The 22,786-nt window shown below is 36.6% G+C and overlaps 1 protein-coding gene across 1 annotated transcript; it reads right to left on the reverse strand.

Annotated features, from left to right (window-relative positions):
* Positions 1 to 1,837: 1,837 nt before the first annotated feature.
* Positions 1,838 to 3,410, reverse strand: LOC115227941 (heat shock 70 kDa protein C-like). Its single transcript, XM_029798638.1, has one exon. It carries the CDS (start codon positions 3,342 to 3,344, stop codon positions 1,851 to 1,853), a length of 1,494 nt encoding a protein of 497 aa, XP_029654498.1. The 5' UTR covers positions 3,345 to 3,410; the 3' UTR covers positions 1,838 to 1,850.
* Between the last annotated feature and the right edge of the window lie 19,376 nt (positions 3,411 to 22,786).

A 22,786-nucleotide genomic window follows, 5' to 3' on the forward strand; every position in this document is an offset into this window, starting at 1 on the left:
CCTGTCAACAAATCATTTTTATAAGGACCGTTTGATAATTAATGTGGTTTTTATTATTCGTTACTTGTTGGGACTCATATTTTTTAGCGTTATTCCTGAATTTTTAACATCCAGCAATTAGGATGTCTTGAAAACGACTAGTTCGAAGGAGAAAAGTCTCCAAAGAAGAAGTTTTTTTTATTTCCTTAACGCTGTTGTCAGCAAGACACAACTCACTCATATTTGATCATATCACTCATTTGTTTAATCAATTGACGTCATTAACAGCAATACTTAAAATCGGATAAATGTTATAAATCTATTACAAACTGATTGCATTAATAAAACATTACAATAAATGAGTATAGTTAGCTCAACTTATAAATCAATATTTTATTACGCTTTGGTTATGAATGTAGAAAAATTTATTTGTGTTTTCTCAGTTCTGTAGTTACAATTTACAAATTTTTTCTCTGAACCTACTGCCACATAGTGACTGTTTGAAGTTAATTTGTCTACATCATTTATTATTTCTCCCGATAAAGAATAGATTCTTGAATTAACATAAATAATATACTTTCTGACAGCTCCAGTTCTCATTTTTATTTCTTCATTAATTGCATCAAGACACATTTCAAGACTTTTTTGTGAACTTCCCCGTAAAATAACTTTTGAAGGTGTTCGGATACTGTTTCCGTTTTCATGAACACTTTAATATATATTTTCATTTACTAAATCAAAATTGGAAATTGTTCTGGTACGTTGATTCGACTTTTTATGGTTTGGTATTGCTTAGGAATCTGGTCATGAATAAATTGACTTTACTTTTGGTAATTTTTGAATTCTGACAGGATTGATAGGCTGAGGTTTTTGGTCTTCTATATGGTATCTATAATTACGATTACATATATGTTAGCACTCAATTTTAATAAACTTAGACATATTTCCAGCAACATAAACTTTGCCATTTTCAATTTGAGAAAGTTTTTTTACTTGGTGACCATTTATCGGGGTCATTATTTTCCGAACACATCCCCAAATAGGCAGGATGCGTTCTGTAAGATTATTTAGGAGTATATCCATGTTCCTGATCTGTCTTGGATTGACAACGATTTTATGTTTATAGAAGGAATCTCCATTTCTGTAGACTGTAATTCTTTTTGTAACCAAAGTTTGATTTGTCATTGATATTAATTTAGGTTTATAATCACTATGACAATTATTGGTGCTCTTGTATTTAAGATAATAAATTATAAAGGTAAATTAAAATTAATTATATTCAGTTGTAAAATTTTTTTAAACCAAAAAAAAGTTCTGTTAAAAAAGTCGAAATTTAAAATCAATTTTCTAAAGAAAATTTTTTAAAATTTAACGGAAACATAATTATTAAAACAATCAATGAAATGTACTTAATTGTTGTATCATTAACACGAATATATCAGTAATCGGCACATCAGAACTCTTTATGCATTTGAACTTTTATTTACTTTCTAGCGTGTAAAATAGTACGAAAAAACAACGCTAGTCGAAAAAGTCTGTTGCTTATATCAAAAGCGAGTTCCTTCGAAATCTTGATAATAAATTACATTAATTAAAAAAATTTCCTATAAATACAGACAAGGAATAATATCATTCAAAAACCAAGAAAATTAAAAAAATGTTCACGATTTAGTATAAAATTAAATGAGTCTGGACAATACTTAGGAAAATATCAAAATCTTTCCCAAATTAATCATACACAAAATTTATAAATAGACTTCAAAACATATCTTAAATTGTATGATCAATTTACTTTACAAAAAAGTGCAAAAACTAAACCGAGAATCAAATAAAAAATTAAAAGCCATATATTGAACAATCAAGAAAACTAACTAAAGTTCTTCAGAAGCTGGATTAGGTTGAGCGGATGCAAATTTGGAAGTGATAGGATGAACAACAGACTCGAATTCAGAAAGACGTTTTTTGATTTCATCAGCCGAAGCATTTCTATTCGAGTTAAGCCAATCCAAAGCACTAGTGGCTTCAGTTTCCAAAGTTTTTTTGTCTTCAACACTCAATTTCCCACCCAATTTTGAATCATCTTTCAACTGTGCGCTGAGCTGATAGGCAGAAGCCTCGAATCTTTGGAAGGATTCAGTCCTTTCCTTGAACAGACGATCTTCCTCAGCAAATTCGACCTCATCCCTGATCATTTTATCAATCTCCTCTTTCGAAAGACGGTCAGCACTTGAATCGATGACAAGGGACTGAGAAGAGTTTGAGGACTTGTCAACAGCACTGACTGTGAGAATCCCATTCACGTCAATTTCAAAAGTGACCTCAATTTGAGGAGTTCCTCGAGGGGCGGGCGGGATTCCTGAAAGGTGGAAATTCCCAATCTTCTTGTTGAACTTGGTCTGATCTCTCTCTCCTTGAAACACAAGGATATCAACACCCGGCTGATTGTCCACAGCTGTAGTAAACGTATTTTGACGTTTTGTGGGAATGACAGTATTTTTTTGAATTAGTTTGTGCATCACTCCTCCCATAGTTTCAATTCCAAGTGAAAGGGGTGTCACATCCAGCAAGACCATGTCCGAACCCTCACCAGAAAGCACTCCTGCTTGAATGGCAGCCCCAAATGCGACTGCCTCGTCAGGATTAACTCCTCGGGCTGGCTCCATTCCGTTGAAGAAATTCTTGACCAATGCTTGAATGTGAGGAATTCGGGTTGATCCGCCAACAAGAATCACTTCGTCCACATCCGAAGCTTTAAGTCCAGCATCATCGAGTACTGTTTGGACCGGAATTAACGTTTTCTTGAATAGTTCAATGTTCAATTGCTCAAATCGAGCTCTGGACAGAACTTCAGAAAAGTCAGTTTGTTGGAAAAGGTCTTCTATTTCAAGAGTCGCTTGATGTTGAGAGGAAAGCGTTCTTTTTGCCTTTTCTACTTCTCTTCTCAGTTTTTGCATGGCTTTTAAATCCGAACGAATATCACCCCCTGACTTCTTTTTGATAACTTTGATGAAATATTCCATCACGTTCTGATCAAAGTCCTCCCCTCCCAAATGAGTGTCCCCATTTGTGGCCAACACTTCAAATACCCCCTCATCGATGGTCAAAAGTGTCACATCGAAGGTCCCGCCTCCCAAATCGTAGACCAAAACATTCCTTTCTTTCATTTTCTTATCCACTCCATAGGCAATAGCCGCCGCAGTTGGTTCGTTTATTATCCTCAAAACATTCAATCCTGCGATGGTTCCTGCATCTTTGGTGGCCTGTCTTTGAGCGTCGTTGAAATATGCAGGCACAGTCACAATGGCCTCCTTAACTTCCTGTCCCAAATACTTTTCCGCGATTTCCTTCATTTTTGATAACACCATTCCAGAAATCTCCTCAGGGGTGTACAATTTCTCATCAATTTGAACATAAAGACGGTCATTTTTGTTTATTAGCTATTATTTTAAACTATAAATTATAACTTTATAGGGCAATTTAGTCATATCGCTCTGGACTGTTGAATCCGTGTACTTTCGGCCCATTAGTCGTTTCACGTCAAAAATTGTGTTTTCTGGGTTTAAAGCCACTTGGTTTTTTGCTGCGTCTCCGATCAGTCTTTCCCCTGTCTTTGTGAAGGCTACGTAGGATGGAGTGATTCTATTTCCTTGTTCGTTTGGCATTATTTCTACTTTTCCGTCTCGATATATTCCAACACTAGGAAATATTGGATGGAGTTTATTACCATGAATAAGTTGTTCCCAAGTCTATTCCTATCACTATGTTAGAAGATTTGTTAGAGGAGGATGATAAAGTCCATAATAATGAGGAAAATAAGAGGTAAGACAACATCACTGTAATTTATCGCAAATTTCGCTTATATAGTCAACAACAAGTGACACGTAGGAATATACGTGCTGCTCTCTGATTGGTCAATTCAAATATAATTATTTATTATCATTAATTTTAAATTATTAAAAAATATTATAACTTGATAAAGACATCTATTTATAAATTAAAATTTTGATTTCCAATTTGATGGTCAACCCTATCATTAGTCAATATGTGCAGTGGATTGTTACTATAAAAAGTTCTAAAAAATCTACGACTGTCCCCGACACACTCTGAGTCACTTTAATGAATGACCCGTATCTAAAATGACGTAATACCCCAACAATAAATATCGAGTCTGGACGTCTTTGGTCAAATCCAAGGCATCGAGTGACCCCATTCCGCAGATTTCATTCCTACTCGCAGACAATCCACACCTGCATTGATGAGGCTAATGACCTGGAGACAGTCACCACTGTTTCATTGGCACAATATTTTACCATTTCCTCCAATCATCCTATTTTACTAAAAGTAAAGATATTTTTGTAAAACTACTACAAATTCTCTCTGACTATGGATTTGAATTAAGTATGCTTGTATGTTTGTGCACCGATAGTACTTCTCGTTTTTTTACTTATACGAACCTTGCAAAACTTACACTTAGATAATGATTCAGGATTCAAGAATGTCTCTCTAAGAAATCTATGCTATTTTGAAAATTCAGAGATTTCTTCAAATTTAGACTCAATTGAAAATTCAACTATTTTAACTTAGAATTTATGCTTAAGCGATTCTAATTTTAAAATTCCCAAAAACAATGAATAGGAAAATCAATATTCACAATATTAAATATGAATTTACTGTTAAAGATAAAGTTTAGATAAAAAAGTGGATAGGTTCAAATTAAAAAACATTTCGGAATGAACACATCGTGGCGGCTGAATGAATACAAGTCCCCATTCTATCTGGCTGCTGAAATAATTAACATTATTTCAAATATTCGAGTCGAGGTAAATCAATCATTCTTTATTTAATAGATTAAATATACTAAAAGAGAGGTTTATACGTTACTAATGACAAGACTAACATTATTAATAAAAAGAAACTAATTAATTGCCTATTTAAGTCCAGAGCCTTTTAAGTGAACAGAGAATGGCACTCTACGAACCTCCTCCCCTTCTTCCTTCCTTCTCTTCTCTGGCACTGTAGACCATCGAGAAAGTGTAGTCCATCGCCTTTCGCTAACGTCAGGGAAGGAGTGGATCGGCGAGCATCAAACAAGACAATCTCCAAACCCCTCTCCTAACCGACTCATTGTCCATAAGTTTCATGAGGCAGTGGAGTGGCATTTAAACAGGCACTGCTGTGGGGACGACAGGATGTCTCAAAGCAGCCCAAGCGATGTTGATCGAGGAATGCGCGGAATGACTTAATACGCGATTCAAGGCGAATTTCGTCCTAAGTAAATTGCCTTTGCCGAAGGTCCAGAGTTTCAAGACCAAACGAGTGCCACTTCAGGGACGCCGATGATAACTCGAAATGCACGTAATGTTTGAAGTCAGTTAAAAGAACTGTGCCCATGAGTTTCTGGCATAAAGAAAGTCACGAAAGGTACGCAAGTAGTGCGACATCATTCGGTACCAAAGTCCGAGGCTTCCGTGGCGTATAAGGAGAATCAAATTCAACATTGCATATTGATAGGAAGTTTCCAAAATCAGTTATGATGTTTTTATGCAGAAACCATAGTGCGCTTTTGAGAGAGTAAAGCAATTTGCGAAGGGCAAAAAAGTTTTTGGCAAAAAACAAGCCGACGTAGCTGTCCAACATTGTGAGGCTGGTCAAAAAACGGATGAGTTTGGAATGTTTAATACGAAAATCAGATTCAATAACGGTTGATAGAATATGGGATTCGAGAATCGCTGACATCAGTCGCTGACATCAGTCGTGTGTACTTGACAAAGACAAGTGCGGAGGGACGATAGTAGTTGGCCAAAGCATTCATGACCAAGGTGACAGGCTGATTGCGGAAGAGTTCGGTTGTCTCCCCTCGGATCGACAGGCATTCTCCCGGCCTTTGTTTGGGTTCTGGTAATTTTACTGTATGCTGTCCAAAATTTGGGGTATTTTGGATTGAACATTTTTGATTGGCGTAACCAATCACGTTCTTTTTCAGTTTGAGTTGTCTGACAAAGTGTTTTTCAATGGTTCTTATTATTTCTTTCAGTAGAGTTCTATCTAGGAGATCCAAGTATCTTTTAAGCTTCGACATAAGTCAATTTTTTAAGCAAAAAATTTTAGACTCCGGAACTATTTGGGATTTTTTGTTTTGAGTTGATTTGTTGATAGTACTTCTCCAAGAAACTGCTCAATAGACTTCTAATGCAGTCCTCTGCTCTAATAAAGAATGGGTTAAAAAGAATACACGATTTACATTATAAAAATTATAAAAGCTATCAAAAATAATTATCATTATAAAAATAGGCGTTCAATGACTTATTTGCCCCACTGTATTCTATCAAAAAAATATGAAAAACAAACAGAATTGTGTTTTAATTAATTAAAATAATGTTTTTTTCATTAATAAATTATTTTAATTTTTAGTTACCCAATTATTAATAGAAAACCTAATAAATTATTGCACGTGTGAGCACGTTGTTGACATTCCTTGTTGTATTGTTACATTATTTGATCGTTCTTTGTTTTTTTATTTAATTGGATTAGAAGGAATATTTTGCGATGTAGTTTCTTTTAATGGATAAATTATCTGAAATTTCATCATTTTGTAATATTTGCGAGATTATTCTTTCAATCTGTTTATTCCACTTATTTTGAAATCTTCTTTATATTTATCTATTGAATTTTACGCTATTTTTTGATAGAAAGTTCTATTCTTTATATTCTTATAGTAGATTTTTATTTATTTGTTCCTGGATTTTTTTAAAAGCGTGAGCTGCTTTTTTAAATTTTTCAAAATATTATTTTATTTTTAATTTGAATGGTAATTTATCCAACCGCAACGAAGGGTTTGTTCCATAATCTTTTTTAACTCGAACCTATCTATAATTTTTTATCTAAACTTTGTCTCCGACACTAAATTCGTATTTTCTATTGATCCAATAACGCAGCTGTTACATCATTAATCAGAATAAGTATGTATTGTCCATCTTAAAGTTCAACACCGTATTTCAACGTGCATTCGAAAATAACGCGAATGTAGTTTTGGGCCACAAACGGACTTGAAAGGCTTCAAAGCGACAATCAATTATGTGTCTTGAACTTGCATAAAGCATCAAAGATATCACAGGCTGTGTTTTACGACTTTTGCTTCAGGCGAAATGTCAGTGTCCATTTTCTTTCCTATTCATTGCCTTATAGTAGGCTGAGTTTCCACCACAGATTATATGGCAAGTTTATATAAGTTATACATACAAGTAATTGGTCTCAAATCTTTGGGTATTTGACAAATATCTTTCTTTGGGATGAGATATGTGATTCCAGTGTAGAACCACTCATCCGGTGTGTATTCACCATTATTATCTTGATGTAATTTTTTTATAAAGAAATTATACACCCCATCACATCCGCTAACTCTCCAGTCTGGGAGTTGTTTAATTATTTCAAGGATGCTTTCTTTACTAAATTCTGCAAATGTACCCTGTGTCCATGTCACTCTTTTGTTAGTCTGTAACACACTATCACTACTTCATTTTTACTCCATATTGTTTTTCCATTCAGTGTCATTAAACATAAACTCTGCACTCTTTCTTTCATCATTTAAAGTGCGATAGAAACAACGCCGATTCAGTTCAAAGAACCAATTCTGCTTCCGGAATCTGGCCGAGTGTAACGAGTGAGAAGAGTTTTCTCAGAGTGTTTAGTGGTATCACAGTACTGAGGTTTTGTTGGCTTTTTGTATCGGGATGAGTGTGCCTGAGCCCAATGGGAGTAGGTCAATGGTTGCGAACATTTAATTGAGAGAGGTCGTCAGTTTTTCCATGAGTAGTTTTGGAGCATACTTGATCAGTTCTGCATTGATATTGTCACTTCCAGCTGCCCGACAATTCTTATGCTTCTTAACAGCTTGGATGACCTCCTCAACTGCGATTGGCTTATTGAGAGGTGCTGATATGCATGTAAGGGGGTCAATATCGTCAGTGTTCAGATTAAATTGATGTTCGAAGTGATCAGAAATTATTTCGGCTTGCTCAGCAGGCTTGTAGATGGTTTTTCCCATGCCATCGGTAATTTTGAGTTTGGTGGGTTTTCTTCTTTTGAGAAGAAGCATGGCTTGAAATATTTGTGCGCCGTCCTTGAGCCCTTTCATTTCGTTTAGAAAGGTTTCCAGAGTGTCTACAGTCGGCTCCAGAGTTGCCTGACGGTTTAGTTTCTTAATGAGTCGTTGTATTCTGGCACGTCCCCTCTTCAGTGCCTGTTTGTTATTATGATCGTTCTTGTTTTCGATTTTGAGCTTTAGAATCTAAAGCTCAGTTTTATAAAGATATCTTTACTTGCAACTATCGTGCATTGGTACCAGTTCGAGAAACTCTTCATAAATATTAAAATCTGAATCACAGGCTCTAAAAAAGATTGCTAATTGTGCAATTCCAACGACGTCAACTGTTTCATCGATTGCAATTGAAAAATATTCGAATTTTAACAAATCAGACTTTAATTGGTGTTTCAAATTCAATGCCATTTCATTAATGTGTTCGGCAACAGTATTTCTTGTTAATATCTTTAAACAAGTGGGCGTCGTCTGGACAAATAATATTCGCTGTTTTTACAAGGCATTGCTTAATGAAATCACCATCACAATATTATTTTCCATTTACTGCAAGCATTCTGCTGATTTCATAGCTTCCAGTGACTAATGCAGTACTTCGATTATGATTTTTTTGAAATGAGTTTTTAACGCAGATAAATTTTTTCGCAATTCATTTAGCATTGAAACACGCATTGGACGTTCTTGGTTAATAAGCAACTTAATACCTTCGAAATAAATTTATGATAAATGATTAGATTGATAATGCCCCTTTAGGTTGTATTCTTTCGGTATATCGATAAACTTGTTACATATCAATAGAGAAGTTCCCATTTATCTTGAAACACTCTCCGTTCATCTTTCAAGCACCGTTTCTTTTTTATTCCAGAAGAAGCACGTGACATTAACAAACACGATTTAAAAATACAATTAAAAAATTTAATTAAATGTAAAAAAATAAAAAATAATTTTTTGCATTTTATAGCCATTAAATCAGACCGCACTTATGTTTGGCAAAGTACGCTGAGGGCCGCATGTTTGACACCCCTGCTTTAGATCCTTTTGCTCAACGATTACCGCCCGGGTGGCAACATTTTCCAGACTGATTATTATTTGGTTTCTTCATAATGGACTCGTCAGCAGCAGTATGGATACCATTCTTAATGGACTCCCATGTGTTCATCGAGGAGAGACCCGTTCCTATACAAGAGATATAGCTCCCCAATAATTTTTGATAGTTTTCCCGAGTAAGGGAGGAGTACAACAGTTTTTCCGCGATATATCTTTTCCTTGTAGCAAATGGGCGTCTTCGCGCGTTGAGGGGCACATGGTGTTTCTTGAAACGTCCAACGACCATTTTGTGATCACTGTCAACCCAAGATTCTCCATATGATCGGGAGTCAAATAAGGCAGCCTTATTGGCCTGTCGACAAAGAATATAATCGATTTGGTTGTAGATTTATGTAGTTTCACCGACCCCATTTGTTCTACTTTTAGTCCATGTGGTCCGATGTGCGTGCAACGTGGATGAAAGTTGTGATACACAAAAATAGTGAAAAGGTCTCACAGAAATGGACCAGAAGAGTCCCCGGAAAGTGTGCGGATGCCAATTTTGGCATTCCAATCCCCCGCGATGAATAGAGTGGACGAATCCTCCAGACTTGTGAGTGTCCTACCTACTTCCTCGTAAAAGGAGTCTAGTTCGTCGAGATTCTTGGCAATCCTACCACTTTGAGGAGCATAAACATTAATGATATACGCATTCCAGACTTGCGTTCGGTACTTATTTGTAGTACAGATATTCGATCCAGCATCGATGAATACAAGTAGATAAGTGTTTATGTGGCACAAAGCCTTGGCCATAGTTCCTGCATTTTAGAGGGCAGCAGAATAAGGCGATAGTCCCCATCGACTTGGTCATCCCAGAGTTTCACTTTGTTTTCTTGTAGACATCCAACCGAGATCCTGTATTTCTTCAATGCGTGTTGTTTTCAAGTCGATTTAAGGCCTCTTACATTGAAAGACATAATAGACAGTTCATATGATTGTTTTGCTTGTGTTATATCAGACATTGAAAATAGAGGGTTGTCTCCACCTCAACCGATGTGACCAATCACGCCATTACCATAAGGAACGGTTTCTGATTAAAAACTTGTTTCTTAAAAAAAAATTATCCTGGAAATTCGGTGAAATATCATCGTTTTTTAGTGAAAACTTGACACGAGACTCTTGATATCTGCATCTGTAAGGTTTCTTTGAACTGTCATATCGACCTTGGTTCCTGTTACTGTCGATCGCAAAATTACGTAGGTATTGAATATTTTCATTGCTGTCTTTAATTGAAACGACAATCCATTTTTTGATAAAAAGACGTGCAACGTGACTGCGACAGCTTGGGGAAAACCATCCAGCATTGACTCTAAAGTCGAAAACAAGAACTTTTAACCGGTGTTCTTCCTCACCATAAGGAACGGTTTCTGATTCAAAACTTGTTTCTTAAAAAAATTTGTGACAAATAATTTCTTTTAAGTTGTCTTTTAAAATGTCATGTTGACGAGCCGCGTGGCACTTGTTAAATCTGGTATGCGGTAGGAAAGTCAAGCGGAATAAAGGTCAAGTGGAAAAAAGTCAAGTCGTCTTTGTTTAATTTATATTGTATCTTTATAGCCATAATAGCAACTCTTAATTTTTATCAATTTTTCAATATTTTTTTCCCATATAAATTTTCGAAATTTTGCGCAAAATGGAAAAAAAGTAAAGCCCGTAATTTCGTTAACGAACTTGACTTTTTTCCGTCTTGAAATAATCGCTTTTCCAAAATCAATTTCGAATTGGCTTATTTGCTTTGATAAATCTTTTTGGCTTAATCAGGTTCAAGGCGTATCTTAATCTTAATATCGTATCTTAAATATTATGCATGCCGCAAAAATAAGTGACAAAATGGAGATAACATTATCTAACAAAGAAGGGAAAAAAATTGTTTAGAGGCTATATGTATACAATAAAAAAATGCGTGGAACTATGCGTATTTTGAAGCTTAGCAAAGAAATTCTTGAAAAAATCAAAAAAATCAGAGGAAACCAAGAAGAAAACACATTAGACCACAATCCCAAAAAAACTTCAGCAAGTGCCTTTCGTGGATATTTTGGGCGATATTGTACCATAATAAGAGATTGTTTGGCTTTACAATGCAATAAAAGTAGCAATCATCTATATGTTTCCGTCGTGGGCGAACACAAGTCCGTGTTAGTGGGATCAAACCTGACATCCCCATTTACTCGGGTTTAGACATAATGCAGTTGACCCATCTAAACCATCATATGGTGAGTATGTGACAAAACTCACTAAGTCTATCCCAAATATCACCAATAGATTTGCCCTCCTTTTAACAGTCATCGATGTTTATAGTACGTTAGTAGTAGGTCTTTTAACAATTTATTCAAATTTGCATTTGTCAGACCACTTTTTCATAAATCTTCAAAAGAAGTATGCAACAACTTAAAATCACTTTTCTACCTATATGGACCTTGCAAAATTTTGCAATCAGATAATGTTTCAGAATTCAAGCAGATACATGGAAGACCAAACAATCCCAGGGGATTGTAGAACGTTTTAATCAAACCATCCGAAAACTCTTCAAAATGGTAGACACACATGAAAAAAGTGGCTGGAAATTCTCGAAAAAGCAGTGTTCTGTTATAACAAAGCTGTACACTCATTTCAAATCAAAGTCCTTTCGAATGATATCGAGAGATTATGGAATAAACACTGTTGATGCAGGTTATGATTATCATTAATTTTGAAAATTCAGAGATTTGTCCAAATTTAGACTCAATTGAAAATTCAGGTATTTTAACTTTGAATTTACATTTAGGCAATGGATATTGGAATTATAAAAACCTTCAAGACTCACTTCATGAAAAGAAAGCTACAGTACTTAACTGATTTGCTGGAGACTGAAAATATTTCTTTATACAATTCATACAAAAAATTGACATTAAAAGATGCAATTTTGTTTTTTAATATGCGTTGGGTGACGTATGAAGCCATTCAAAATTGTTTTAAGATTTTAAATAAATCTAGTCACAAAAATCCATTAATTGAACATTATGACACTGAAATTGAAAGAACTGATATTTTCGATCTTTTAATGAGTGAAGATTTTTTAAATATCGAATGCACAGAAAATCAAGATATAAACGAAAACTGTTTACAAGAGAATCAAGAGTCTAAGAGTAGCGACGAAGAAGAGTTCAAAAATGAACTAGTAAATTCTTTGTGCACAGAATTTAACATTTTACAAAAGTTTTGTCGTCCAAGGCATCCTCAGTCGCAGGGCCAAGTAGTACGTTGTAACCAAACGTTAACTCGTTGGTTACAAAAAAACTTTTCATACATCAAAATAAAGAATGGATTTCATGTTTGGACTTGGTAGTGTACAATTATAATAAAAGCTTGCATTCTTCCACGAAGAAAACCCATTTTTATCTATTTCATAGAAGTAAAGGGTACAACACGTTTATGTTGAACAAAGGTAATGCTTTATTTTATTATTTTTAGATAAAGATGAAAAGAATATTTTGAAAAATTTAAAAAAGCAGCTCACGCTTTAAAAAAAATCCAGGAACAAATAAATAAAAATCTACTATAAGAATATAAAGGAAAAGAATAGAACTTTCTATCAAAAAATAGCGTAAAATTCAATAGATAAAGAAGATTTCAAATTAAGTGGAATAAACAGATTGAAAGAATAAACTCGCAAATATTACAAAATGATGAAATTTCAGATAATTTATCCATTAAAAGAAACTACATCGCAAAATATTCCTTCTAATCCAATTAAATAAAAAACAAAGATGATCATTAATGTAACAGGACAACAAGGTATGTAAATAGCGTGCTCACACGTGCCATAATTTATTAGGTTTTTTATTAATAATTGGGTAACTAAAAATTAAAATAATTTATTAATGAAAAAAACATTATTTTAATTAAAACACAATTCTACCTAGTCGGACTCGATCGGGGAGATGGCAAAAGGCCTGACGGGATGACAATATTCCCGTACTCGTCGGGGAAGGCCCTCGTATGGGATGTCACCGTTGTGGATACCTTTTCGAAATCGAGGATCCATTCTTCTGCGGCAAACCCTTGTTCGGCTGCAAACCACGCCGAAAAGATCAAAATACACAAATATTCTTCGCTCGCGGACCGCTACCGCGTTACGGCAATCGCCCTGGAGACCGCTGGAGTTGCAGGAAAGGAGACTGACTCGTTCCTCAAAGAGGTCGGGAAGTCCATCGGGAGGAGGCTCAAGGACTCGAGAGAGGGCCTCTGGTTCCGCCAGCGCATCGGCCTGGCCATTGTTCGGGGCAACGCACACTGCGTCCTCGCCGCTGGAACTTAACGATTTTCGGTGTTAGTTGTTTTTGTAAATAAAAAAATTACATTCTACCTAGTAGCCTATAAACAGTATAAATATCAGAGCCATATCTTAATGATGCTCCAGATAGCTGAAATAAGGATACAAAGAAATGCAATCAAAAAAGGACAATACAAACGGCTACACAACCAAAATTGGAAAGCCTGCCAATAGTCTTTCTTTTTGTTTTTCATAATTTACTGCACATATTGACTAATTATAGGGTTGACTATTAAATTGGTATCTGGCTGTGTCATCGTTCACCTACTACGTTCGTTTCTAATTCAAAATTTAATTTTTATTGAGTGTTTTGCTTCTTAGACGAGAAAACAGTTTTTTATTAGGCATATTGAAATCAACTTACCCTAACAAAGAATCGTCGTTCTCAGGCTCCAGCAAAGCAGTCAGAGCCTGTTGTACTGTTGTGAGGTAGTGTGCTCTAACAGGATCACGCATTGCATCAAAAGGCACATTTCATGGTTTGTCCAGATCGGTCTGATGCGGAATGAAGGGGAGTCGCGAAAAGTTCGTGAAGAACCCGATTTCGCCAATACTTTGACTTGTTAGAGGAGAAAACAGCCAAATTTGGAATGAGTTTCTTTAATTCCTCAAAGTAAAAGAAATTGTCGGTTTGAAAAACGAAGAGGAAGAAACTTATTTCCTTAATGTTGACGTAAAAGATAAACTCAAAGAGGGACAAATCACATTTTTTAATGTTGAGTGTTGGAACGTGGAGGAAGTAATAGCATTTTGAACAAGACAAAAGCAAGTTAGTGTCTCCATAAGAACCGTTGATACGTGACTCCCAATCAAGTCGGGTCCCTTTCGTTGTGAAGGCTTTGGCTCAAAAGGGTCACTTAAGCTGGAGAAGAATTCCTGGAATGCCTATCCTTACTTCGAAATGAAGCCCATGGTGTCGAGAGCTGATTTAGTTTTGCCATCGTAATTGGCCTTAATGAAATCTCCGATTGGTCAGTGATCGAGTATCCAGCAAGACGCTGCTGCCATTGCTGGTGTGAAAGCCCTAAGCAGAGTTTTGGTACGTAGACGGTTTTGAAAAGAATTGATTTCGTCGGGAACATTGTCCAAAAAGAAGTAACGCCAAAAAAGGCAAGGCTTCCTGGTTGTGAGGTCTCCATCCCAACCTTTTTACCAATATTGGTAGTTAAAAACGAGAGCTTTTCTGGAGTTATTGTTTCACGCAGGAGATAATGAAATTATTTGTTATCTGAGAGATTTTGGTCGAATTGTCATTATCTGTTTTGTTACTACGAAAAATGTATTAAAGTGTTTTTGTTAGTATTTCGAAGCATTGGTTACTTTTCTATTTGCAGGAAAAATAACCCTTCCCAATACGACAACTCGCACACCCCAAATCGAGATGCCTTTTTTGCTTGCCGCACAAAGATAACTTTGCAAGAGAAAACACGGAACTTAATTATTCTAGTTAATCGTGAATTTTGAGTCCTTGTCTTATAAGTTTTCTTTTGCCACTTACCCTAGTTAACATTTAACTTTGTTCTTTAATATATTTTTCGGTTGTTTGCGACTGTTTTAACCCTATTAAACTCATGAAATCCAATCTGGCTATGATGACATCTCAATGACGACTTAACTTGTAAAACCCAACGGAGCTTCCGGCACAGGCAGCCGCTGGGAATAACGGAGAATTCTCCGTGTCTCAAGGCAACACATATTTGTTATGAGGATTTAATCAAAAAGTGTCCATTTTGTTCCTGGAATCTCCAGCAAAATTATCCTGGTTTCTGATCGCTCATCCTCAAATTTTATCGATTCTGATATTTTCAAAAAATAACAGGTTCTTCGTCGGGCATGTCTCCAACCAGCGAATGCGACAAACTCTCCCATACGCTACCCTTCCAAACATGCCCCACTAGACCATCAGGGAATACTTGAATTGATATCAAGCCTGGCACATACACGTAGACTCCTGATCAGGATTCCCAAAGCTGCCCGTATATCTGTCGCGGACTGTCTATGTGAGTGTATCGAAAAGGCAATTTCTTCGGACGACTCTGAAGATTGGTTACGACTATTCTGCTTCGCCCCATTCACACTATGCATACCCCATAGGAGGGGAAAAGAAGAGAAATCACTTACGTCATTAATAAAGGAGAACGTCCGCACATTCTTCTCAAGGAACCTATTCGCAGACTCAGAAAAGCCTCAGAGACTACGAAGTGCGATCCGTCGAAAACTTTTGGAAGGTGGAATACGTGCTGCTGTGAGGACTCTGGCAGACCAACAGCGTATAATTGAGCCGTCTGAACAATCCTATGCATCACTTGTTGAACGTCACTCAAGTCCCCCGGACGACCATCGGATTCCTCCTTGCCCGGGACAATTACCCAATCTACTTATCTTCGAAGAAGACGTAAAAGATGGGATTCTCTCCTTTGTATCGAGCAGCAGTGGTGGACTAGATGGGCTCCGTCCGGGCCACCTCAAAGATCTTATTGGTCGCAACACGGGCAATTCTGGGGTCCGGCTCCTGCTGGCCATCACCAAACTAATGAACAGGATGCTATCAGGGACATTGCCAGAAACAATCCGACATGTAATGTTCTCTGCCAAGCTAATCGCATTCGACAAGAAGGGAGGGGGAGTACGCCCTATTGCTGTTGGACTGGTCTTTCGTCGTTTGGCCTCAAAGCTTGTTTGCAGAGCAATCCTGCCTACGTTGATAACACAATTACAACCAGCCCAAATTGGGGTCGGTTCACCGGGGGGTTGTGAAGCGGCAGTTCATGCTGTCCGAACATTCACTGAAGAGAACGAGGACACTCCTTTTGTAATCGTCAAAATCGACATTAAAAACGCCTTCAACTCGATACGACGTGACACAATTCTGGAGGATTGCCTCACACATTACCCATCAGTGTACAGCTATATTCATAGCTCTTATGGAAAACCATCGAGATGGTGCACGGCCAATATCACATCCCATCGTATTCTGGAGTCCAACAAGGAAACCCATTGGGCCCTGCCTTGTTTAGCCTGGGAATTGCCCGTGTCACCAAATATTGTTCGACTCCTCTGAGGGTATGGTATTTGGATGATTGCACAATGGGCGGCCAGCCGAAGGATGTGCTAGATTGCCTAAAAAGTCTGATAGCCCAATTGGAATCCCTATGCCTAACCCTGAACACCAATAAGTGCGAAGTAATCAATTTTGGATTTTCGCAGCCTAAATGGGACCTGATTCTTGAAACATTCAGAGAGATCATCCCTAAAGCCACAGAAACCAAACCAGAACAACTAGAAATACTTGGATGCCCTCTCACTGATGCAGGAATCAGTAACACTTTAATAACAAAAGAACATCAACTAAAAACAACTTTCAGACGTTTGGAGTTGCTAGACGCACATACCTCCCTATTCCTGCTAAAAAACGCCTCAATTTGAGTGATTAGAGATTGGAATACAGCACAGAAACTAAATTACGTTCTTCGGGGTGCACCCTGCTACCTGAAAACGCAACAGCTCGACAACATTGATTGTCTCTTTCGGACCACAATTGAACGCATTACGAATGTGAAATTCAACGACCAAGGGTGGGACCAAGCGACCCTACCCGTTAACCTGGGCGGACTGGGAATCCTTTCTCCGAATGATCTGGCTCGCCCCGCATATCTATCCTCTTTGGACTTCAGCCAACTGCTGATCAGGATGATTCTCCAACTCCAAACTGAATCATCTGAAATCACAGAGATGGAGCATTCGAGAGGGATGATGCCTGAGCAGAAAAATCGTTACAAGACCATCTGCGAGGATAAATTCGAGAGGCTTCTGAACCAGTCAAACCAACACAGACGTGCCTGTCTAGTGACTGGAAGATGCGAATCGAGTGGAGCTTGGATCAATGCACTCCCCGTTGATAGTGTTGGAACTCACCTTGACGACAATACTGTCCGCATTGGCATCAGCACCAGACTTGGACTGGAGATTTGCCGGACTCACAAATGCCGGTGTGGGGCCACCGTCGATTGTTATGGACACCATGCTCTCTCTTGTCGAAGAAGTGCAGGACGATTCCCAAGACACAAGGCGATCAACGAAATTGTCAAGCGAGCCCTGGAGTCTGCAGGATACCCAGCCGTACTTGAACCGGTCGGGCTTGACAGAGGAGATGGAAAACGTCCTGATGGGATCACAATTTTCCCATTTAAAGAGGAGAAACCCCTAGTCTGGGACGCAACATGTGTGGATACTCTATGCCCGTCCAACATTGCCGGGAGCGCAGTGGACAGACTGTATGCCGCGGAAAAAACGATGAGGGCGAAGGAGAGAAAATATGAAGCGCTGCGAGATCGATTCGTGTTCTGTCCGATTGTGGTCGAGACAACTGGAGGAATAAGTGGGAAATCGCTTCGCTTCCTAAAGAAGCTTGGACGCTTAGCCACATTAAAAAGCCACGACACGCGTGAGACCCGGTGGCTTCTCCAGTTGATCTCCGTTGCTATCATGAGAGGCAACGCAACGTCAATTATGTTGGCGTGGTCCACTTCGGACCGGTTAAATTTTCTTAATTAATTCCATAAATTAACATTTAAAAAGAAAACTAATTATAAATTCATGCAAATAATTGGATTCAAAATTAAGAGCCTTCGCATATAGTGCCTGCAGATAAATGATGCAATGAATGAACAAAGTGTTTGAAATATGTAATTCCTCCAATTTATTAGTTATTTGCCCAACTAGATCCTTTTTTCAACCAGCCGTATTAAAAACTTTTCTTTTTTCAGTCCTACCGATGCTTTCCTTTTTAAAAGCATCACGTAACTCATCCTTATCGAGTGAGTGTGACTTATCATTTAAGAACTTTGATAAGGATACTGTTTCAGGTAGATCCGTGACACCTATTCAGACTCGGAGACACAATTGACATCTTCGATAATGGTGGAAAGCTAGAAACTATATTCCTGCATTCACTATACTGTTTTTATTATTTGATTCTGGAAGAAGGCCCATGATATTCGATTTCTTCATATCACTAAGAACTATTATTAGAGAAATAAATTGAAACAAAACCGGAACAACCGGTCAGGTATAAAATAAAAACAAATACACTAGACTACAAAATTTAACGAAAATAAAATTTGAGTCTCCGTAAAATAAATTTAACTAAAAAAATTATCTAAAAGATGTTCAGTTCGAGTATTAGCACACACCTACCCAAATATTGCAGTCAAAGTAGGGTCATTGAAATGAACAGACCTTTATTACAATTACTAGTTGTCCTAATCGAGACCCACATGGTACTGTAGACAGTAGAGGTGCATCAAGTAGGGTACAACTGCATAACAAGAAATTGAATCATATTATGACCAGAGAACAGGAATCAATAACCAGTGATGATGAGTCGAGTGTTCAGTCGTGCATGTTGCCGGGTTCCCTCACTTGTCACCATTTTTCCAATATGCATGGGAGGGTGATATAACTTACACTAGCCCGAAAGCACTTATTCGGATAATAATAAACATAACCCTGATGCTTTGTACATTTATGCTTTTCACTCTCACCTAAAATTCGACGTAGACAAACTTGTCTAAGGATAAAGAACATTGCTTTTGGCAGAACTGTGTACAAACGGAATCCGAACCTTAATAAGATTAAAAATTAATTTACAACTTTATCCCCTATTGAATAATTGTATTTACTACAATGCACTCCCATTTTTCTATTCATCCTTGTGTAGTAATGATCATCACCACAGATCGGATGTATTTCAAAATGTTTATTTTAACGATTCTAAAGATTAATTAAATTATGGCAACTTCTGCGCATTTGACCATCAGCAACAGATTTGTTCCTAGAATTGCTCGATATCGTTTAAATGAGATCTCATTTGAAAATGAGTCCATTGTTATAGTATAGGAATAAACTGATATTCGAAAATCGAGACCAATTAATTTTCATTAGGATACTGGATGATCTTGTTGTCGTTTGATTAAAGGGCTCAACTATTCCCTACAAAATATTTGTATTCCTTAAAATAACCTTTGATCTAAGATTGTTAAATCTGCTGCGGATTTTTTGAATTTTTAAATTTCGAAGAGAACCCGGATGTCGGTATTTTTAATTTTATCACATTGTTCGATTGTAGAATCTGGAAGGGACTATTAAGATAAAAAGAAACTCATGATTTTTTGAAACCTCGAACCCTAACTTATTAGTCGCCTAGCAAAAGCAAAACTAAGTTAATTATAATCATAAAACCGACTATAGACGTCAATAACAGATAGATAATTATTTTTTACTTATTTTTGGTAAATTAAAAAATGTTGTGTTGTAAAACAAAATAACAATAAAATTTAAGTAGTCTTGGTAACCACAATGAAAAAACCCGAATTTCGAGTTGACGTGTCATCAGTTGTAAGCTCTACAGAAGACCTATCAACTTCGAGCAGACAGACGTGGAAAGGGGAATCCATGAAAGTATCAATAGAAACCCTAAATGGTCAAAAAAATAAACATTTATCCCAATAGAACATCACGCAATGATACAAAAAAAGACATTTACTCGCTGGCTTAACAGTCGTTTAATACTCGTAAGCATTTTCGGTTGATTAACGTTTCCTAGGCGAGAATGCCTGACCGAGTAACCGACATTTACAAAGATTTGGCAGACGGGAGAATCCTCATCAAACTAATCCAAGCTTTATCAGGAGAAGTTCTCGTAAGTCGTCAACTAATGTCGGCAGCCAGTCGAGGACCACCCAAATATGTTGAGGATTCATAGCCAGATTAACCTAAGCAACGCAATCCAATTTCTACAAGACCACAGTGTAAGAACAAGTCTGATAATTAGGTGTTAGGTCAAATTAGTGAATATAATCCCCAGCAGCATCATAGAAGGGAAGCCGTCGATTATTTTAGGTCTTCTTTGGATCATTATACTGCGCTTCCAGGTGATCCCAGTGTTGAATAGTCCTCAGATCAAGTTTTATGAACCAGGAGGGTCTGCCGCGGATGCTTTAAAAAAACAGATCAGAGAGTGAGACAATGTTTGATCTCAAATTAGATCCTATGACTTGGAAACTGAGGATTTGGACAAATCATGGGTCAACGGGAAGAATTTTCTGCACATTGTCAATTCGCTGGTCCCTCCCCACTTGGTGGAAGGCCCCGACAACTTTAGGGACAACACGGAATTGATGGAACACTGTTTTTCCGTGGCAGAAAATAACCTTTTTATTGCGAGATTATTCGATCCTGAAGGTCCCGCCATTTATCGAGTTTTAGACATTAATGTTAAAAATCCTGACAGAAAGTCAATCATGGCCTACTTGTCACAATTCACGGAAAAATATCCACGGAAGTACAAGGTCCTCTGAATAAAGGTCATTTTAGAAATCCGTGGACGAGACTCCTTCGGTTGACAAATTTAATGAACTTTTTCAAACTTTTGCTGCCAATTTGAAAGATTGTTGGAAAAGTCTTGAGGAGTTCAACAATATGTCATTTCAAGACAAAAATGATATTTTTGAACTCGACAACAGCTTGGGGTGTCGTGCCTCACTCGATGTGGCCAATACGACCTTTTCGGATTTGATTGAAATTGTCGCACGTTGTTCTACACTTGCAACTAAATCTTTGATGGATCAAAAATTAGAAGAGGCGGGAATTGATTTAGCAGATTTTGATGACAAATTACAATTGATGGAAACTAGTTTTGGAAAAATAAAAGACTATTATGACGAATCTGTTAAATTGTAATTATTTTATTTAATATATTTGATAGAATTAATAAATGTGATAATTGGTTAACCTCTATAAAAGAAGCAGAGAACATTCTGGAACAAACTCCAGTGGAGGACAAAGAATACGAAACAAGATTCGAGAATTTTAAAGTAGCTATTTTAATTAAATATAATAAAAATACTAGAAATTGTCAAAATTACATTCTGTCCTTAATGAAGAGTTTAAAAATCATTATCAAAATGCTAAATTGGAATTATCTAAACACCTAAATTACTCAGAAGATAATTTCTTGCAAAAAATGGAGAAATGTAAAACCGAATTGAACATTCAAGAAAAAAAAATTAATAAAATTACTCAAAAATGTGTCCAAAATTTAAAAAATCAAGAATTTTCTCATAAAATGGACGAAATAGCAAACATAACGAAAAAAATTTCTCAAAAAATTTTAAAAACAAGAAACGAGAAATTCGACAGTCAATTTTCTCTGAGTACTACAATATCCCAATTACAAGTTTTTATATTTTTTATATCAGACGGACCAACCCGACGTCGAGAGACAAATGCAGAATCCTCTAAGGGAAGTGGAGGAGGCCGCTAAACATATATTTCTTTCAGATTTATGTCGACAGAAAATTATGGAAACAAAAGAATCAGTAGAAATTGTTAAAAATGATTATAATGATTTGTTAAATTATACGAAAGTATTTATAAGTAAATAATTTAATAGAATATTCAATCAATTTGGAGGGAAATTGACAATGTTTTTGTGGTGTTAGAGAATGATTTGAAAGAAGTGGAAGATATTTCAAGAAAAAATTTAAATATGTCAACAAAACCAGAAAATATAAAAGTAAAGTTCAATCATATTTCAGAAAACCCTTGAAAACTTGAATTTGTGCGGCGAAAATGTTAAATTTATCGAAAATCTTGCAGAAAAGTTATTTCCCCACTGTACGTACGAATGTGCAAACAAAATAAAGTCAAAAATCGACAATTTGGCCCAAAAAATCTCGTCCCTGTCTGACCAAATTAATCAAGATTTGTCAAAAGCTTCAGAATCGCGTGAAAAATCAAATCAAATTTTTAACAAATTGGAATTTTTGGCGCGAAAAATGACAACAATTGAATCTCTTTGTGGTACCAGTGCCTATCCAGTCGAAGTATTGTCCACTCCTGACTGATAGGACTGTCTACCCGACATAAAGGGTGCCTACGAAGAGCTGGAACTTCTGTCTGAGGACGTGGATTGCTTACAAGTTCCCTTTTCAGAGGCCATTGGTCTAAAAAACAAAATATTAAACCAATTTCAGACCGTTTCTCAACTAGAACGTTCTCTAAACGAAAAGTAAATTTATTTTTATTTATTTTTTTAAATTAACATAATTAATAATTTATTTAATTATTATTTAATTTTAATAAATTAAAAGAATTCGTTCAAACCACGTGATTAAAATCGCGGAAAACGAGTTCCGAACTCACGTGGATTTGTTTTACGATGCTTTTTCAAAAATTCATCAATTTAGTCCTGATCTTTTGGAAAACCAAGTTAATCAAAGACAGGCCTTAAAGGTCTGATAATATCAAGTCAT

The sequence above is a fragment of the Octopus sinensis genome, unplaced genomic scaffold (assembly GCF_006345805.1).
Source record: "Octopus sinensis unplaced genomic scaffold, ASM634580v1 Contig08735, whole genome shotgun sequence".
NCBI lineage: Eukaryota > Metazoa > Mollusca > Cephalopoda > Octopoda > Octopodidae > Octopus > Octopus sinensis.